A 21,492-nucleotide genomic window follows, 5' to 3' on the forward strand; every position below is an offset into this window, starting at 1 on the left:
ATCATGCATGTAATGAGACTCACCGAGTAGCCAGGATCTGTTCCCTGCATGTCGCTCCATGTAGCGTGGTATTGTAGAGTTCCTCAAGACCATAGAATCATGGGTTGATCCAGGGAATCGGGCACAACAATGTGTAATGATCCTGTTGGAGTCACACACCATTTGTACATTCAGGGAATGAAATTGTTTTCGGTTGCGGTACTGGGCCTCCATGGCATGTGGGACGACCAATTCCACATGGGTGCAGTCGATGGCACCAATGCAACCCGGTATGCCGGCAAGTGCATGGAATCCCACTTTTGTGTTGGTAATTTCCTGCTCCGAGCGTGGTAGAGAGATGTAGTCGTCTGCGTGCTGCAGGAGGGCATCGAGCACTTGCAATAGTGTCCGTGAGAACAGTGGCTGAGAAATGCCATGCAACTGTCCGACTGTGTGCTGGTAGGTGCCTGTGGCCAGGAAGTGTAGTACAGACACCACCTTCAGTAGGGGTGGGATGGCGGTTGGGCTATCTATCATGCTGACAAGGTCAGCCTGTGTCATGTCCACAATGGCGGCTATGGTGTCCCGGTCCAGACGGTAGAGGGTGTGGATCTGCTCATCAGTGAGGTTGAACGGATGTGCTCGGAGGCGTGGTATTGCGGGCTGCCTGCGTGGTGGTAGTGGCTGTGCTGGTGGGCCTTGCTGGCCCTGCCTTGGCCTCCTCCTCCTCCTGCGTCTCCTCCGTGCGGCTGGTTGTAGTTGGTGTTCGTCTTCTTCTTGGAGTCGGAGCACTTGCAGTGCTATCAGGTCCCCCAGGGCCAACATCGCGAGTCCTGCCGGTAGCATTTCGGTGTGGTTGTGGGAGGAGACTGGCTGTGCAATTTATGTGTTTCCAGGCTGTATGGCCTCCACCTGTGGTGATTAATTCCACCTGTGCAAACTGCTCTCCCCTTTGGCCGAGCACGTCCCGCGCACAACGCTGCTATTCGGGGAATGGTATCTTGCTATTGCAATCATGTATTTGTACCCGATGGCCGTGTAAGATTGGTTGATATGTTCATTCTGCTGTGGTCCCATTGTTTCCCATACTATCTGTGCAGTCGCGAACAGACTTGTGAAGGGTCAGTGGAACGTAGTACTCGAGTAACGGTGGGCCCTCATGCATCACTGTACCGAGTTGCAACGACGGGCGGGGGCGTCCCATTTGTGGGTGAAGGCAGTTGCCATTTTCACACACAGCCGCACTCGATGGAATAATTAGTGATTTCAAAAGGCCACAGATGCCTTTTCGACGTGATGTTGCAAATGAGGAATTCGAAGGGCGGCGCTTTCGGTTTCCAGCTAGCGGCGAGGAGATGCCCACAGGTCTGACTGCTAATATAACGTTCTATTGTTCAATGTCCTTGAGACAGGGCCCATGGCGAGGGAGCAATGATTGATATGAATAGTTTGGGATGCGCAATAGCTACGTGGGCGATGAGGCCGGCCGTTCCCAAATACATGTTACTTCACAACACTGGAATTACGGGCTGGGGCACTGTGGATTTAGCAGGCTGCATAACGCACAGACTCAATGGATGTTTCTAATGTTATGTGAGTAATTATTCAGGCGTTTTGATCCCGGGATGAGGGAATGATGAATGGATGCATGGGCAGGTGATTTGATACAGAGTTTGCCATGTACAGGGCTTCTTGGGATCTATCCGCCTCCCCTACGCTATGTGATGCAGGGCTGCCATAGTGGGACCATCGTCTATCTGGCCTTGTTGAGCCCTCCCTGTCTCGAGGCGCCCTCAGACACTTGTGTCCATGCACGTTAACATTCCCATCTGATGGATTCTGTTTTGACAGACGCATGCACAGGTACACTCGTTTGTGATGGTGTTTGCACCTCGATATAGATGGTTATGAGTCGCAAGTGGTTTTGGGGTGGTGATGATCCTTTTGAGTGGGCTAGCATGCATATGGCTGTGGATTTCGTGTGATCATTGAAGTGAGTTGTTCGAATGTAGTTCTGATGGCCATTCTGTTCTTGTTCTTTTCTTTTGGTTGACAGGTATCTCCTCCCCTTTTGCCACTGCCATCTGTATGCCACTCCTGCAGATGGATTTTACTCCCGACACCTGCTGCTTCGTGTTAATCAGTGGAGCAGCATTACGATCTTATGGGACGATCGCCAATGGCCCACATGCCCTTACGCAGTACTGGTGGCTCGGAGCAACATTTCGGCCTTTCAGCTGGACTAGTGCCTCCCCATTGGGTCGGCCCTGTGGTTCTGTGCGCTTCCATGTTGCCTTTTCGTACGTGAATGTGGCTCTGTGTACCATGGGGGAACAGGGCGAAACACAGGTAGTGGCTGGTCATTTCTTGCGGATGCAGCCCACAATGGTGATTAGTGTTTTGGAGTTCATGGCCTGATGGCTGTATGGGCTTGGTGACTTTGATGTGCATAAAATTTCTATTCTGATTTGGCCCGTGTAGCGTTTTTCTTTGCAAGTGATGTGGCATATGCCTATTTGGGGGGCGATGTATTGTGAGGAGATCTGCATTGGGTTCCAGCTTCGGGGTTTAGTTGCGTGGTACTGTGCTGGGCGCGTTTGCCTACGAAGCCCAGTGAGGTCAGGGATGGGGGCTGCCAATATGACTGTTTGAATGTTGTCATGCTCAGGGGCGGGGGATTGGGTTTTGTGTAACAGATGCCGGTCAGCCAGGTGGACTGGTGGAATGATGTGATTTTCGGAATATTGCTGGTCACAGGTGCCTGTGTTTGCGTGCGTTTCTTGGTGGGGGACTGTGGTCATGTCCATTGGGATGGCTTCTGTATTCGTGCCATCTGTGCCCTGCAGCTCCCATTGGCCCCTCTTGTGTTTCTTTTGTTCGTTGCCATGCATGGGTGACTTGTACATTTCAATGGTTGCATTGTGACTTCATTGCACCTACGGGGAGTTGTACTTTGTGGGCAGGGAGCGGTGTACAGGCACTCAGTGGGGCCGTTTACGGTTGATTCGCGATGCCGTACTTCTCGCCATGGCGGAATGGTACATTACGCCATGCCTGATGGCGTTAGGTACATGTCCGCTAGGGTCGGAATTGGCGTACCCTTGCGCCATGGTGGTGTTTGCGGTTTGGCATGGCGCGCGCGCGCGTGCTTGGTGCAGTTAGCGTTGGCGTTCACTACGGTGTCGCTAATGGCTTCGTACTTTGCGGTGACGGGTCATAGTCGCACCGAGCGCTATTCGATGGCGGTATTGCATTTCCGCCATCGTTTTTCGATTTCCGCCAGGGTCGTAATGAGGGTCTGTGCCTCATTACGACCCAGGCGGTACGTTACCGCCTGGGCCGTGACTTTACCACCATGGGGTAAACTACGTTTACGCCATGGTGGTTGGCGGACTTACCGCCCCATTCCGAGTTTGGCGGGGCGGTAAGTCCCTAATCCCCATTTTACCCTTCCCCATTCCCATTCTTGCCCCATAGGGCATAATGGGAGTGGGGAAGGCGTTAATTACGCCACCGTAAATTACGGTGGCGTAATTAACTCCATGGTCCCTTAGCGCCATGGATTTTAACACCTGCTAAAAGCAGGTGTTAAATCCGCCATGGCGCTAAGGGACCTCGTACTCAGGCGGTAAGGGTCGGCGCTGTTTACGGCGCCGTAAACCCCTTACCGCCTGAGTTGTAAACTGTGTTCTTTCCGGCTATTTGCACGGCCGAAGCTCCCAGGCAGCTTGGCTCAGAGTGGGACTTTTTTTTTTTATTTAAAGCTTTTGTGGTTCTAGGTCTAAAGTTGGACAATTGCAAACCTCCAATCAATTTGAATTCTGATAGTACAATAGCTAATTATGCTAAGAGGAATAAAAGGAAGAAAACAAAACAATAAAATAATGAAAACACGTTCAACTCCAATTAAAATACACAACACTATATGCAATGCATTGGTGTTCCTACAGACTCGATTATAAAGTCCATGCAGTACAAGGTTGCTATATGTTCTCCAATTCAAGCTAAGCATGTTCTTATGTGTTTGGCTTTAAACGTTGGCTATTGCTGAGAAGGCCTCGGGCAGCGCTATTTGTACTAGAGGTAAGCGCTGCCAGAGAGCTGTTGGCTCACACGCTGGTTGTAGTCAGTCCAACCCAGCCAACCCGCAAGCAGCAGCAGCCGCAGACCCCGCCTGCAGGCAGAGTCTTCATTGCTCCGTCCAAAGCTGGCTGCGGCTTCCCTGGGCTTTGAGGCACTAGAACACCATAAGGTGCAATCAATGGCCTCCTTTCTTTGGGCACACGAGATACAAGGGAAACTCTGCTTGGAGAAGGGAGGGAAGCGCAGGCATTGATTGGTTAACTGGATATATTGGAAACTGGTCATGATGTGCCAAGGGAGCTTAACAGAAACTTTTTCTGCTCGCTGGTCAATATGTAAACTAGCAATGAGAGCCCAAAGTTGGCGCCCTGGCAATAGGCGATTATGTGCCAAATCAAAGCGGCATGGATCTGCTAAGTGAGCCGAATGTATTTGGATAACTGGGCATCATGCAAACTGATAATGACGCACTGCGCGGGGATGCTGGAAAATGCCAATGTTTTGTTAACTCTGCATGGGGTAAACTGCACATTTTGCTCTAGCAAAGTTCAAATAGACATACAGAAGCAAAGCCCACGACTATTATTTATTCAGCAAAATATTGTGTGCCTTCTAGTGGCATTGCCAGTGGTATTAAATGTGTGTTTTGGATTGTGATTTATATATGTGATTCATACGAGATATATGTGAGCAAGTGGTTGGGAAACTGCGAAACGCGTCATTGCGTGTTTTTTTTACCTGTCCACATTATTTAATAATAAATGACTATGCTGTGGAAATTGATGAGCGTGGCTGTTTTTGTTCCATTCAGTTCGAGAAACTTTGCCTTGTCCTTCTGCTCCTGGGGAGTGCAATCCATGGTGTACACCTGTACGCGGTTTTTGAATATAATATGTGTATATATATATATATATATAAAACGGATGCAATGCCAAACTTTAAACATTCAAATAAAGTAGGCAATTTTGTACAGCATATTAATATGTTGATCTATGTGGCACCACGTAGAGGTGTGCCTATCACCACGGTCCATTCATTCCTCCGCACCAGTTCAGAATCACCTTACAAAGTGCAGAGAAAAGCATGGAACATCTCACCATCTCACACAGAGGACGTGTGTGTATATATATATATATATATACTAGACAGATATGTGTATGCACATCTATGAATGGCCTATGGTCTTCTCTCCTTTATGAGCCATAATACATAATTGTGTAATTCTGTAATGACATACCTGACGGGAGGCATTTGCTCCAACAAACATGCCAGTTAAATTGTATAACGTTAAAAGAGGCTAATACAGTGGATTGCTTTTCTAACTCTGTCTTCTTTTCCCTTTAGCACACCTGACATAAGGGAGGACAGAAGCACAACTATATCTAAAACATTCCAACAACAGCATCAGCGAGCTGCTTTCTAGGCCCTCACAGGACACACCAATCACTGGATGCCAAGCGCCTGCTTCTGACAGTTGGAAATTGTGGAGTTTTGTCTTTCACAATCCCGCTTCTATACTAATTCCAGAACTAGAGGTGCTGACCTCCAGATGCACTAGGAAAGCTTTATACCACAAGACGCAGACAGCCCAAGCACCCCTTGATCTGACCAGCAGCCATCATGGATGAAGGCTTCAGAGACCGGACTGCCTTCATACGAGGTGCCAAGGACATTGCCAAGGAGGTCAAGAGGCATGCGGCCAAGAAGGTGGGCAAGAACGTGGATCGGGTGCAGGATGAGTACACAAAGCGCTCCTACACCCGCTTTGAGGAAGATGATGATGATGACGAGCCCCAAGATGGCTATTATCGTGGCGATCAGCAGCACAACAATGACGATGAGGGTGCCTCCAGCGATGCCACCGAGGGCCACGACGATGACGATGAGATCTACGAAGGGGAATATCAGGGCATCCCCCGTGCTGACTCCATGAAGGGCGACCAGCTGGTGGACAACCAGGCAGTAGTTAGCGAGTTCAAAGACTTTGAGGACCTGGAGGGTCAGCGGAAGAAGGACAAGGAGGAACTCGCCCAGCAATATGAGCTGATCCTCCAGGAATGTGGCCACGGCAGGTTCCAGTGGACACTCTACTTTGTGCTGGGGCTGGCGCTGATGGCAGACGGGGTGGAAATCTTTGTGGTGGGCTTTGTGCTACCAAGCGCAGAGAAAGACATGTGCTTATCGGATTCCAACAAGGGCATGCTCGGTAAGTCCACTTATTAATTTTATATCAGTTTATATAGTGCCATTTATTGAAAACTTTTTAGGACTATTGGCTTGGAGCAGTGATAATTCTTGTTATTTATGTTGTTTTAAAGCAGCAAGCATGTGGCATTAAGCAATATATAAACAGCATCCGATGACCAGTACTGCTGCCTTCATATCGAGCTCGAAGAAACCACGCAGGTGGCAACAGTGCGCGGTATAAGAACCTTTAACATAACATATCAGATTAGTCATATATTGAACGTGCTGTCGGTTAACTAGCACATCAGTCCTAGCAGTCACTGAATGTCTGCCCTCCCCCTCGATCCAGTGGCGGATCACAAAATGAGGGGGTATGCAAGCTCTGCTTAGTGGGGCCCCAGCGCTCCTTAAAGAGGTGTATACTGCACCACAGACCGCCGGGCTGGTCTGGGCCAGCACTCATGCGTAGTGCTTGTGATGATCATGCTGCTGCAGGAGCATGCTATGCGCTGTACTAGTTCAAAGATGGCATAGTATAACTCCTTGTAAAGTGCACAGTTGCCCAAATCAGCGTCTATGAGCTGACATAAGTTTTTAAATCCGATCTTACATCTTACACCTAACATGGGAACAAAGGGGTTGGTGCTTGGTCCCAGGCACCAAAATGTTCCAGCCGCCACTCTGTGTGGTCAGTAACATTATGAAGTGCATCCCAGTGGTGCAGGCTGTTTTCGGTGCCAGGGGCTGGATTGATCATGAGGTGGCACTGGCATTGTAAACAATTGAATGTCAGTGGCAGCAGGTGATTCTCCTTAATGCATGGGCATGAACGTCTCCCACAAATTAGCTTGAGCGAACACACATAGCAAGAAACACTAAGTAATGTAAGGGGAGTTGGGTGGTTCTCTCCGAGAACATTGTAAACATTATCTGTTGAAATGGTGCACAAAGTTGGAGACGAATTTGATAAAAAGCCATACAATGTACAATTGGTTCTCTAGGGTACCACATGAAAACATCTATTCAGTGCCATATCACCAACAGTGCATTTTCATGATGCCTCTGTCCATAACATAGTCCAGCATTGCTATTATAAGTTATTATTCGGCAGCTGCCAGCATTGCCACTGTAATAATTTCATGAAGCTGAGACCATAATATATGCCAGCATTCCCATTCTAAATCGCTTTGAATATGAGGCCACAATCTATTCCATTACAGTCTCTGTAAATCACCTTTATGAAGCTGCAAACACAGTCTATGCTAGTATGGTCACAGTGAATCAGTTTTGTGAAGCTGAAGCCGCAAGCTATGTAAAAATAATTTCCAATTGAGTGTATTGGAAGATGCTGCACAAACAACACATCACTCACACAATAAATCAGGAGCTACTGCAAACATGTTGTTTGGGTCACACAGCATGGTCTTTGGTTATCTTGTTTGCATTCAGTCTGCATATTGACTAAGTTAAAAAATAAATTGCTTGTTTATAAATACATTACCCATTTATTTATTTATTTATTTATTTGGATTTGTTAAGCGCCCAACGGCCCGGGGGCATCGTGGCGCTGTTACAGAATATCTTACTTGGTACACGCTAACAACAGTGGTGACAGGCATAGATCAAGTCTGTTTGCGATAAGAAGTGCATGGAGTTCCATGGTTACAGTGGAACAGTGTGAGAACAATTGTTATTAACAATAACAGACAGAGATGGTGTTCCGTGGTTACAGTGGAACTACTTATTGTAGGAGGCAGAAGTGGAGCATAGTTTAGTTGAATAGTTTAGTTTTTAGTGTTTTTCTGAATGTGAGTAGGGATTCTTCTTTTCTGAGATTAGGTGGCAGTGAATTCCAGGCTTTGGGAGCTAGGACTCCAAAGCTGGTACCACCGGCCTTGGTTCTGTTGAAGGTTGGGACTGAGAGTTGGTTAGAGTATTTGTTGCGTTTAGGTCTGTGCGATGGAGCTTGATGTATTCTTTCCACTAGATAGGCTGGAGCTGTCTCGGCAAGTCATCTATGTGTGATCGTGAGGGCTTTTAACGTTATGCGATCTTTGATCGGGAGCCAGTGGGCCTCTTTTCTTGCCTGGGAGATATGTTCTATCTTGGGTATGTTGAGGGCTGCTCTGAGGGCATTGTTTTGTGCGTTTTGCAGTCTGTTAATGGTGTTTGTGGAGGTGCCAAGGAGTAGGATATTGCAGTAGTCCAGTTTTGCTCCGATTGTAGCTCTAGCAATGTTTAGGCAGTTCTTTGGCGATAGATGAGGTCTTACTGCATTTATGATTTTTGATGTAAGGGCTGCTGAAGGGGAAATGGCACTGACTTGCTTATCCATGGACAGTGTGGAGTCCAGGTAGACACCTAAGGTTTTTACAGCCGAAGAGGTGGTGATGACTGAGTCTTCGATGATGAAGGAATTGTATGAGTCATCTAGTTTTTTTAGGGCTTCTTTGGGACCTACCAACAGTATTTCGGTCTTTTCCCCATTTAGGCATAAGCCATTGGCTGCCATCCAAGCCTGGATGTGGGCATATATGCTTTGTAGGGGGTTGAGGTCTTGCTCATAGTTGCCTGTTATTGGGACTAGGATGTGTGTGTGTCATCAGCATAGTTTGTAAAGGATATGCCGAATTCTTCTAGGTCATTGAAAAGGGGGAGAGTAAAGAGATTGTAGAAAGTAGGGGGAGGTGCATGAACCTTGTGGGACTCCACAGTCAATTGGTGAAGGGATGGCGGATGCTTGGTCCAAGTAAACCCTCATGGCTCTACCGTTCAGGAAGGAGGTTATCCAAGCGGTGGCTTCTTGGGAGAAGTGGGCTGTGTCAATCAGATGTCTGCAGAGGATCTTGTGATCAACCAGATCGAAAGCTGCAAAGAGGTCTAGGAGAAGGAGGAGGCAGGTTTTGCCTTTGTCCATAGCCTCAAGAAGTTGGTTCTTGAGGTCAAGTAGCGCCGACTCTGTGCCATGGCGGGGGTGGAACCCTGATTGCCTTTTTCCTAGGATGTTGTGAGTTTCTCGGAAAGACTGGATCTGTAAGTATGCAGCTTTGTCTAGAATTTTCAAAGGGAAAGGCACAGTGGTAATAGGACGGTAGTTGTTCGGGGAGTCAGGGTCAAGAGTAGGTATTTTTAGTAAGGGCCGAACCCAGGCTTCCTTAAGGGTGGGTGGGACGGTACTGTTGGCAAAGGAGGCATTGATGAAGGTAGTGACAAAGGGGTCAAGTGCTGCGGCGCAGTATTTGATTAGGTTGGCTGGGCAGATGTCTCCTTTACATAATGAAGGCTTAGTGTGTTTTATGATATGGAGGACTTCAGGAATAGTTACTTCCCTAAAGCTGAAGGGTTTGGGTGGGTTTTTGCTGTGGGACGTATTTCCCTCTGGTGTGTTGGTGGAGGGGTTAGGTGGTGGTGAACTGGATTTGGGCAGATTCTTAAATTGGGTTTTGATTTTGTTTTTAAGTGTTTTGATTTTGTCTAGCATGGCATGTTGAATGTTGTTACACCAGGTAGCATTTTTCTTGGTAGGTTGTGCCGATGAGGGGAGTTAGTAAGCTCATTGTATATGGCAAAGAGCTCTTTGGATTGCAAGTTAGCTTTCTCTATTCTGGTGTTGTATGTGGCTGCTTTAGCTGTGGCGATGGCTTTTTTATATTGTTTGGCCATGGTGAGGTATGTCTCTCTAGTGAGGGAAGAGGGCTTAGATTGCCAGGCTGTTAGTGCTGCCCGTGCTTCCTTAAGTTCTTCAGAGAACCAGGAGTTAGCATGGAGTATTTTTTTGGCTTTTTTTCCTTTCCAGTGGGGCTATGGCCTCCACTATCTCTTTAAGCGTGGTGTTGTAAATCTCAGCTAATGTTGTTGGGACCTTAGAGGTGGGGTGGGCGAGGGCTGAGGTTTCTAGGAGTGGGTGTAGCCTGTCTGCAGTGAGCAATTTTTTTAGATCTGGCCAAGGTGGCTGGTGAAGGTCGGTATGGGTTAGCTCCTGTTTTTATTGGAATGACTAAGTGCAATAAGTGGTGGTCGGTCCAGGGCGGGGTGTTTGAGCTGATGTCAGCTGTGCAGTTATGGTCGGCGATCCAGTCTAGGATGCAACCTTTGGTGTGGGTGGGGTCGTTCACTCGTTGGGTGAAGCTTAAGTCTACGAGGGCTTTGGTGAGAGCTTTACTTTTTTTGTCTTTATGGTCTTTGAACCCAAGGTTAAGGTCCCCTAGGAGAAGGACTATCGAATTAGCTTTCAGGTTGTCTCCTAGGGTGTGTATGATGTTGGCTTGGAAGTCTGGGCTTGGGCCTGGTGGGCGGTAGACAATATGCATTGTGATGGTGTCATTGGGAGAGGGTGATATTTTAGCTAATAAGATGTCAAAGTTCTCAGCTTCATAGGTCTTCAACTGCCTAGTGTTGAGGGACTCCTTGAGGATTAGTGCAACCCCTCCTCCTTTACTGGAGGTTCTGTCTTGGCGTATGATGATGTACCCTTGTGGTAAGGTTTGGCAAATGGCTGGTCCGGAGGTTTCATGTAGCCATGTCTCGGTAATAGCGAGTATGTCCAAGTCTAGGCCTTGAATGAGGTCATGGATCTCAGTTGCATGTGCAGTTAGGGAGCGAGTATTAATGAGTGCACATTGGAGCTGTGTTTTCTGGTTGTCCCTTTGCTTAGAGTTGTGTAGGCATTAATTGGGGTGTTGGTTTTGTTTGCATTGACCTGCGGGGTGCATGTTTTTGTTGGTGGTGGTGGGTTCTGGGGGTGTGTACTTGGGTAGATCATAGAGTAGTGCGTGGGGCGAGTGGAGCGGACGCCTAGTCTTTGGTTCCTCAAGTGGACAGGCATGGGGCTAGTGGTAGTTTGTGTGTTGTGGTGTGGCTTAGGGGTTGTGGTGCTGTGGGTAGATGTGCTGTCTGGGCAATTGATGGTATGCGTAGGATTGGTGCTGGCCATAGCGAGCGCGGGTAGGAACCGTGTGGGTGGGATGTGGAGTGAGCAGGGAGGAGAGGGTGCCATGGTCAGTGGTGAGCAGTCTTTCTCGGGTCGACAATGAGGTGGGTGGGCCGTTAATGGGATGTAGGTACGATCAGCTTGAGAGACTATCTAGTCAGGTGGCTTAATATATAAATAATTCAATCAGTGAGAAAATCTCCCCCTTTCAGTAAATAAATCTCCTTTTGGGAAGGCTATGGGGTTAAACCGCACAATAGTTCCTGGCTGAATTGCATAAAATCGAAGAACATTTTGGGCCATACAAATGGCTATAGATATTTATTTTGAAGATATATGCCTATGATTGTAATGCAAACATGTACCTATTTTGAGCACACAATGCACAATGGGCTTATTGCTCATTTAATTTCTCACAATACTCACCCTAACAGTAAAATGTCTGCAAACTAGTAGTCATATATACAACTTCCAGGAAGGCTTACTTTGGGCGTAAGGCTTGGGCTTCAGCAGAAGATGACTTGAATTATCATTTCCTTCACTGCATTAATATTCATTTCCTAGCTTAAAATAGATGGTTTGCTGAGACAGAAAAAAAACCTCGTGAGGATCAGAACCTTGTTACAGGGGTCTCTTTTAGGCCCTCCCTTGGGCTGCGGTGGCCCAGAGATACCAGTGTCTTGTCCCCCGGACCGCTTTGGTCCATGAAAGGTGCCAGACGTTCCTGCTGACCTCACCCTTGTCAAAGTGACGCGGGTAAGGAGACTTACAAACTTCCTAAACAGTACTATTTCACGCAGTGTTAAAATCATTAGCAGTGACCAAGTGAAAACATTAACGAGCACGAAACTGGGGTGTGGAATCCTGTGCCGCAGTGAGTAAGCAATGGAAATGCTCACCGCCAAGCGCCTGCCTGCCGCTACGTGAAAACATATCAGGATCGGAAACAATGCCTTTAGGGCCCAAGTCATTAAATGATGTCCAATCCGATTCAATCACTTTGTCACCTAAAAATCACAACTATCAGTTGGCTTGTTGAGTCTTCATTTATTCATTAAATCAATGGTCTATTAATCATATTAAGCGTAGCCGACACGTCTTTCATGCAACTGTGAATAGTGATCAACAGGGCAACATATGTTCGATATGGTGGTCGTATCACTTGTGCCATGGTGAAGGGATGGTTCCCTACACGGGTAAGTCCTTGAGAATCGTGTTAGTTTTGCAAGACTCCACCTTACATTTGTGAAATCTTCTCAAACCAGCAATGGGCACCTTAAAAGATCGAACAACTGTGAGGTACTGTTTTCCATCAACAGCGTCCTCAGATCTGGTAGATGGGTGCCATTTGTTATATTGAAATGTAGAAAACTGTTGACTATTAAAATGGCAATCTCCTTTGCTGGAGGGGTTTAAGAGTCAGGAGTTTGCAAATGATTGAGGGGCACTTGTTGAAGATTGCACTCTCCACATCCTGCCAGGTTTGTCGATCTCTGACTCAAGTGAGATGCCCTTGTCATTTCTGATCGCTGCCCCACCTTGCGGCTCATATGCCACCCGTCTCCCTCTACGTGTCTGATCTCCTTTGCCCTTTTATTATTCTACTGGTCTCCTTCTCCCCTTCTTCCCCAATGGCAGCCATTAGTCATTGAGCCCGGTAGCCTAGCACACAATTAGAAGGGGGTAAAGGGCCCATAATGGTCCCACCTGCTGGAGACATAAACAGACTTTGGTCCACACTTGGGGATGCCTAAGAAGTGGAGGACCCTGCACTGTGATTGCCGGTGGGGCGGGGGCTCTTCCCTGGTTGAGCCCTGGCCAGTGGATGCTGTTTTGGTGGGAACCTCGTGAATCCAGTAGTGACAGCCTTCAGGGAAAGTGCAGATGCAAACTCAAAAGAACATGAGTAAACATTTTCCAGACAGGAACAAGAGCCCTGTAAGAGAAAAGAAACCACAAAAAAGGCAGTAGTATATCAAATGTATATTTATTTACAAAAGGGATTGCTACATCGAGGAATTGTATAAAATGTATTCCGATTTACACAAGAGACCTCTACGTGTGGCCACCAAGAATCCTGCTTAGGAATTTGGGTCTCAATATTCGCTAGTATGTGGATGATACCCCACTGCACCTCAGAACATTATCAATGTATTCTTCTCTCGAGGTCCACTGCCTTTCTGGAATTCAATGCCTTGAAGAGATAGAACGCTTTCTTCTTCTGCTGGGACCTGATGGAGCAATGGACTCCCATCCTCAAATAGCACTGTTGATTTGCATTTAGCTCTTCCTCCATTCTTCTCGTCAATTCTTACTTATACCTTCCTCACTGCCCACTCTGCCTTTCTTCTCTCTGCTGAAATATTGTTCATAAGGGTAGGTCCCTAGAGCGATTTCTATTTTTGATCTCTGTAAAGTGATCAAATAACCTCAGGGTGGAGCAGCACTATATAAAAGCAAAACAAAATAGGTGCTTGAATGATTCCAACCTCTGTAGCTTGATTCCCAAGTACATAAATAGATTTAATCTTATAGCAGCAACTAGGAAGGGGCTGCAACCTGTGGCTCGCCAGATGTTTTGGACTACGCCTCTTATGATTCCTCACAATTGACTAAACTGGCTTGGACTGATGGGATCTGTAGTCCAAAACATCCGGAGAGCTAAATGTTGCAGACCCCTGACCAGGATATTTAACAAGGGTTGATGGTCCGACTCAGGCTGTTGACTTCAGTCGATTCAAATGAAATCTACACGCTAGTCTATTGCAGAGAAAACATGTGAAACACATGAAAACCGTACACATTTAATATGCCCTGAAGTCATTTCAAGTCGTCCCAATTGGCTTAACATACTTTGCACCAACAGAACCCTGTATGTGCCAAACCCGGCCAAATTCCCTACAAATTATGTATCCAAATACTGTTATCTCTTTGCTTGTTCCCCTGTAAGTGGTCCTTAGAAGCTCGCTTTCCAAATGACCTGGAATTACTTCTTCCAAATCCAATTCCCCTCAATTGTCTATGCATCGTCACAGTCCATTAAGGCCATTCTTTCATTTTTAATAGGTAAGCTCTGTGCTTACATTGTCCAAGATGCCCACCTCTCTTAAATTAAGACTCAGGTTGTTGTTTGAATGCTGCATGATTTTGCTCCTTTTTGGCAGGAACCAAATTGTGGAATATTCTCCTGTACTCCCCATATTCACTCAGCACCACTTTCCGTAGGTCTTATCCTTTTGTGGCCACTGGGTAGGTGAAAACACAAGATTTAGTTTTTGGTGGGTGAAAGCCCATTCATACATGTCAACCCTTACGATTTAGGCACGAGACTGGCGATGTTTCAATTTAAAATCACTTTTTCGAACCTAAAATAATTCTAACCTCAATGCAATCCTATGTTGAAATGAATTTCTCCCACTTTCTCTGACGAAATCACCCTCCTCGGTGCTTGAGAATGTTGGCATGGATGCTGTAATGGGCTTGGCGGGTGAGAGAGCTGCATTATGGGGGACACCAACATGTTTTTTTCTGAGGTGCTGCAGTGAAGAGCATTGCAGTAGTCTAAGTTAGACAGGATGAGTGCCCGTGTGCAGTAAAGGAGGTAGTTGGAAGAGAGGTCTGGCTTACGAGCAGTGATGAGCTTTGTAGCATAGGCAGAGGTGGGGGCAATGTGATTCACATGGTGTGTCATGATAAAAGATGCGTCTAGGAAGACACCTAGGGCCTCATCACGAGTTGGGCGGTAACGCTGGAGCTATTAGCACCGGCGCTAATAGCCCTACCGCCAAACCCCCCGGCGCTATTAGCGCCGGATCACGGGTTTGACGGTTATTGCCCATTCCCCATTGAGCCCATTCCGGAATTCCTCATTCCCTATTGGGCCCAATGGGGAAAATTCGCGCTATTACCGCTGGCAGATTTCCTGCCGGCGGTAAACATGCTGAAAATCAGCAAATTTGCCACAGATTTCCCCCCAACTTTAATCTGGGGGGAAATCCGCCAAAGTCATCATCTGATGGACCCTTAAATGCGGCAGTAAAAGACACCTAGGGCCTCATCACGAGTTGGGCGGTAACGCTGGAGCTATTAGCACCGGCGCTAATAGCCCTACCGCCAAACCCCCCGGCGCTATTAGCGCCGGATCACGGGTTTGACGGTTATTGCCCATTCCCCATTGAGCCCATTCCGGAATTCCTCATTCCCTATTGGGCCCAATGGGGAAAATTCACGCTATTACCGCTGGCAGATTTCCTGCCGGCGGTAAACATGCTGAAAATCAGCAAATTTGCCACAGATTTCCCCCCAACTTTAATCTGGGGGGAAATCCGCCAAAGTCATCATCTGATGGACCCTTAAATGTGGCAGTAATAGCGCTACCGCCAAATTTAAGGCTTACCGCCAAACTCGTGATGAGGCCCCTAATGTTTTTACCGAGGTGGTGACTGGGATTGTGTGGCAATCGATGGTAAAGTGGTGGGAGGTTGCGTCATGTTTGCCAAGGGATATGATGAGTAGCAGCTAAGTTTATTCGTTGTTCAGCAATAGGCTGTGTGAGACCATCCAGATTTGAAGGATTTCATACATGTTTACTTTGTGGGTGTCTTGTGAGTGGTTTCCGGGGAAGGGGATGAGGAGTTGAGTATCATCAGCATTATTCGTGTAGGCGATGCCCAACGTGTCGAGGTGGTTGAATAGGGGCTTTGTGTAAATGTTGTGGAGGGTTGGTGAGACACCAGAGCCTTGTGGGACACCCCATGGGATAAGAGTGGGGGGAGGGGCCGGTTTTCCAGCAAAGAACCTTGAGGTTCTGTTGGCTAGGAATGGTGAGATCCGTTTAGCTGCCTCTTCAGAGAAATGTGCGGAGGAAGTGAGGTGATAACAAAGGGTTTGATGGTCGACGAGGTTGAATGCAGCTGAGTAGTGAGTAAGAAATGGACACATTTTCCAAATGTTGAGAAGGCTGCGCATACGTGGTGGTAGGGATGAATTGTTGTGAGGTGACTATAAAAGAACACCATATGGTTGTGTGCCTTGCACAAGGGAGCAAGAAGGTAAGGCGGGAAGAAGCTAGGAGAGGGGACGTGAAGGTTGGCGTTGGAGACCAGGAGAAATATGACATCTGTTTTTAAAGAGTTCAACATGAGGCAGTGGCATGGGAGTAATTTTAGGGGGCGTGGGGATGTTTGTCCCCCCCAACTTGCATTGTACACAATTATGTCCCCATTCATTTGGCTGGGGCACCTTTTCTTCAGATGTCATGTCCCCCCCGAACATTTTCAGCAAAGTTACTCCACTGGGCAGTGGAGAGACACCCAGTGACAGATTGCAGTTAGACAGTTGGTAATCATTCCGGGACGGCGGGGGTGATGGTGGATAAGGTGAAAAAGATTTGATTGCCATCAACAAAGAGATGGCAGTGAAAACCAAAGGACATGATAAGCCTTCCTAGAGCAGAGAAATAACAGATGAGGAGCAGTAGTCAAAGAACTGATCTTTAGGGGATGCTGACAGGGAGAGGGGTGGGATCCGAGGTTTCTGAATTGCAGGAGATTTAAAAGGAGAGACCTTTTCAGGTAGGTGGCAATCCAGACAAGAGAGGAATTGCAACCCACCAGGTCCTGGAGAGTGAGGGGGAGAGAGGAGTGGTTGGCAGTGTCAAAAGCAGCAGATAGGTCCAAAAGAGTGAGCATAAAAGAGAGTTTGCAATAGTGAGAATTAGATAGTTGGAGACATGCATGAGTGCTGCCTCAGTAGAGTGTTTAGGACATAAACCAGATTGAGGTGGATCTACAAGGCCATTATCCTGAGGTGGATCTACAAGGCCATTATCCTCATGAAACTGATCTGGTTGAAGATCACCCACTCAAGTACCTTCAAATAATGATGTTGGTGTAAAACCATGTGATATAGTGTTTGGGTTAGACGGGGGGTATCTTCAAAAGTAGTAGGAAAGTTCCAGATTTGAAGGAGGAAAAAAAGAGTTCAGCAGAGAGAGAGAGAGACGTTAAAGAGCTCAGAGAGATAGTGGCAGGTGATTGGGACTAAGTCGTTGACCGTCTGAGGAGCAACTAAGTCGATAGGAGCACAAGTTGTGTTGGAGCAGTACACGGTGGGTGCTAACTTGGTAGGAGAGGAAGGGGAAGATGGATAGGTGGTGGAAAGACGGAGGATGGAGGACACAGAGAGTAGGGTTGTGAGAGCGTCACGATTTGCAGAGATCTAAAAGGGAAAGCAGTGAGCAAAGTCATTAGCAGAGAGGAAGGAAGAAATGTATATAGACTTGGGAGGTATGTGCAAAGCTTGGAGGGTAGATAGAAGTTTGTGGGGGTGATTACAAAGAGAGTAGATTAGGTTTGTAAAGTAGGAGGTGTTGCAGAGTCCAATGCAGAATTGAGGGCAGCAAGAGGATTTGTGTATGGTAGTAGTATGGTGGGGGTACATGATTTGTGCCAGTGTCATAGGTCAAGGCATATGTTTGTTTTGTAGTTCTGGATCTCAGAAGTGATGCAGGCCTGGGGATGGAAAGGTACAGATGTATATGCTGGATTGTGTTGGCCAAAGGACGTCATAAGTATTTATTTGAAGTTAGAAAAAACTGTCTACCAGTTACTAAGTTACCAGTTAAGGCGTCAACTTTGGTCTGGCTTGAGTTGCAAGACAGTATTCTAGTTCTTCCAAGGGCAGGATCTTCAAAGAGTAGCAAGAATACCTGTAGTCTTTACCTGCCCCTTATTAGTGGGGAAGATATGCATAAGGAAGAAACAAATAGAAGCATGGTCTGTCCAGTCAAGTGGGATGGGATTGAGGTATTTTACCAGAGAAGACCAGGTTGAGTATGTTTCCGCTGATGTGGGTCGGGTTCAGTACATGTTGCTTTACGTTCATGGATTCCTTGCGATGATAGAGGGAATCCCTGGTGCTTTTTGCGGCTTGGGATTCAGATAAATGGGATTACCAAGGAAGATGTTTGTGGAGTATGTAATTGACATCGATGTGATGGGATCAGAGTCATCATTACGAAATGACCCAAACCTGTGAAGTGGGCAAGAAGAGGAGATGAAAAGTAGCAACTGAGGAGCTCAATTGAGTTTGCAGGCAACCAGTCCAAAGTGGTGCAGTCCTCATTGGATTTGTGGATGACTTCCAAACCTCCCCCAACTTTATGTGGGCCGCATGTTGGGTGTTGTACCCTGATAGGAAGAGGATGTTAAATCTGTGCATTGAGGTGGGGGAGAGCCATGTTTTGATGAGCAAGTTTGTGTGTGAAAATGAGGCCAGTAATGGTGATGGCGTGAAGGACGGCTGAGTGAGTATTGAATATCACCAGGCTGCACTAGAGAAGCAGTAGTGGAGTGGGGCAATGATGAGGGGGATGTGAGTGAGAATCCGATGATTTGTAGAGCAGGCATTCTTTCAGTATTGATGATCCCTGCTGTGAATGTGCATGCTGAATAGTGTTGGACAAAAGGAGTCATAAGTACATAGTGAAAGTAAAAAAAGGAGTGGTCAATGAAAGAAGCATGAATAGAGGAGAGAGACAGCAGGGGGTCCTCACATCATCAAGGTAAGGGGCTAGGGAGTCCTGCTTGAATTTCCTCTAGGTCAGTAAAGAGAGGAGTGGAGATGTAGGGTGTGGAGGGGTCAAGACATTGAAGTGAACAGTGGAGTCATCAGAGGGAGAGAGATCAAAAAAGAAACCAGAGGAGGAGAGTGAAGAAGAGAGAAAGACAAGATCAAGAGAGTTACCACCTGAGTGGGTAGGCTGGTTTTGGAGGGGGTGGTCAGGTAAGAGGGAGTCCATTTCAAAGCAGGTGGCTCCAGAGGGTTTGGAAAGGTCAAGGTTCCCCTACATGACAATGGGGATGTCGATGGGAGGTGACAGGTAATTCAAGGTGGAGTCAATAGGACCAGGGAGTCAAAAGGGAGTGAGAGAAGTAGGAAGGAGGAGCTGAATAATGAAATATTCAAAAGAGGAAGAGTATATGTGAGATGTGGAATGGGGCAGTGGTGAGGGCATTATTGATAAGGAATCCCACTCCACCGCTATTCTGAACACATCTGGGAGAGTGGGAGAAGGCAGCAGAGTCCTTGTGGAGAGCCACTAGTGTAGCTCAGTAATCAGGGGAGATCTGGGTTTTTGAGATAGCAAGAAGTGGAATTTGAGGGAGGCAAGAGTCAAAGTGATCAGTTATGTAAGCAGTCTTGTTGCAAAGGGATTGTGCATTCTCAGCATTTCATATCACAAGGCCTAGAAATAATGTAGTGAGGTTGCTGTATTATTTCAATCTCATTGCAACAAAATGGCTACTGCTCTGCAAGTGTACAGGGATGAGTAGTGGCTAAAGCACCTACTCAGCCCCACACTATTACTAAGCAAGCAGTGATCCCAATAATAAAGGTGAAACTGGCAAAGGCGGACAGGCAATCATCCTTTGCCTCTTTTAATAACGTGGACCGCGGGCAGGATTTACTCTGCAGGAGGGGTCTGAACTGGTACAGAAGGTAATGGTAATGTTTATTTATAAAGCACCTATACAAAGGCAAGTATTTCAAAGCGCTCAAGGAGGGTGGGAACATAGGGAAAAACAACAGTCGCTCAGAGCCCTTGAAATTCTGACACCATAATAGTCTGCACAGGCAGAGTAAGTTCATATAATACATTTAACAGTTGAGATACAGCAAATAGGCCTGACGACGATTCTGCAGTTCTACCAAGTGCACATTAAGGGGAGAAGACAGGGGAGAACAGACAGACGATCTTCAGGCAAAGGTGCATCCGGATTTTGCAAGATGCAACACAAAAACAATAAGACGTTGGTAGCAAAATAAAATAATGCCCAACCAAGGTTCTTGGAAAATAGGAACTTTAATAAATACTAGCAAATCACACAACCAACTAAGAACACTTACAAACCACACCTCTAAAGGAAAATCAGGGTATGCCGACTTTGGAATAAAGGGGCACTCTGGGTGAAGACAGGAGTGCAGACAAAGGATGTAAGCAGCAAATGCTAACGCTTTCGAAGATGCCTTTAGAAAGGTAGAGAAAGGGACTTAAAAGTCACTAGGGTCCTTTACATAAGATGAGGGGGAGAAGGACTCTTCAAATCCGTTATGCTCTTGTCTTTGGAGCTCAACAGCACTGAGTCAAGTCTTTTGACATTGAGGCAGGAGTATGGGTGCTTTTCGTGGTCAAGAGACTGGGATCAAGTTGCGTAGCGGAAACAATGAGTTCCAATGATGCAATGCTGTTTGGCAGCGGTGACATATAGTGGGTCGAAGACATTGGTGATGGCGGGCAATGTCGGGTCAGCAGCTTTGGAAGACTTGCAGGGGTCTTGGGTGCAGGGAAACAGACTTTCCTTCGGTAGCGGGTAGGCTCGGCTGGCTCAACATAACATCGGGGTACTTCATCAGGGTTGGCATAGAGCTTCAAGAAGGTGGTAACCAGGCAGGTGGTGTCGAGTTGGGGATACTAGAAGACTCGGTAGATTGCAGATGCAGAGACAGTGGAGCAGAGGTGCATGGGTGGTCGAGTGTTGAGGTCGGAGATGACTATGGCGCTTCCCGTGCAGGGCTTAAATGACGTTGGAGGTGCCCAGACCCGTTTGAAGTTGTTCGGCGATGGAGAGAGATCCAGGGATCACTTCCTTGAATCTGTGGTTGCTGGGCGACCTAATGCCAGGCCTCAGGGACAAATTAACTCATTTCTTCTACCCTTCTCAACCAAGAAGGTTTTTAGATGGCACTTAACTGGATTCTGTCACCTATGGTGGGAAGGGTCCTGGATACCAATTTCTCAGTTGCTTTAGACCTTGTCCAGCCAGCTGGTCACCCCACAAAGGCCCTGGGGAACCGTGAATGGTTAGGGACAATATCTTGCCTCTTGTTTGGAAGTCCCTGTTTTTATCTCGATGGCAGAGAACTTTGGAATATAATGTTTTACCAATGGAATACCAGGTGTATCAATCTAGTCCTGAAGTTCAAAAAAGATAATAAATAAAAAAGAATAATCGATTCCCCCCTCATATAGGCAGAATGTTGCAGTGGATTGGTCCAGAGCAAACCTGATTTCAACTGTCCAATTGAAGCTGCTGTAATAGGTTTTCTTTGTGTTCTTAAGTCATACCCAGCATGCTTTGTATGCAGGAAGTGGGGAGGGGGCAGGAGGTTCATAGAGCCCTAACAGAATCCAAGATGGTGGAACCGCTCTCTGGGCTAAACCTCTAATTTGGCTTCTCTAACTCCGGCCCAATCCTCTGTCTACCTACTTCTAAAGGACTACGCATAGGCCAAGTGACTAGGGCACAGCC

General features: G+C 47.0%; 1 protein-coding gene across 1 annotated transcript in view; it reads left to right on the forward strand.

The window, feature by feature from the left end:
* The window catches only part of SV2A (synaptic vesicle glycoprotein 2A), a 571,381-nt gene that overhangs the window by 159,006 nt on the left and 390,883 nt on the right, over nucleotides 1–21,492 (forward strand). Inside the window, exon 2 of the mRNA XM_069652429.1 lies at nucleotides 5,407–6,268. Within this exon, the coding sequence (XP_069508530.1) occupies nucleotides 5,683–6,268 (586 nt within the window). The 5' untranslated portion in view covers nucleotides 5,407–5,682. The remainder of the gene's footprint in view (nucleotides 1–5,406; nucleotides 6,269–21,492) is intronic.

Source organism: Ambystoma mexicanum, chromosome 1p (assembly GCF_040938575.1).
Source record: "Ambystoma mexicanum isolate Mex_15411 chromosome 1p, UKY_AmexF1_1, whole genome shotgun sequence".
Classification (NCBI taxonomy): domain Eukaryota; kingdom Metazoa; phylum Chordata; class Amphibia; order Caudata; family Ambystomatidae; genus Ambystoma; species Ambystoma mexicanum.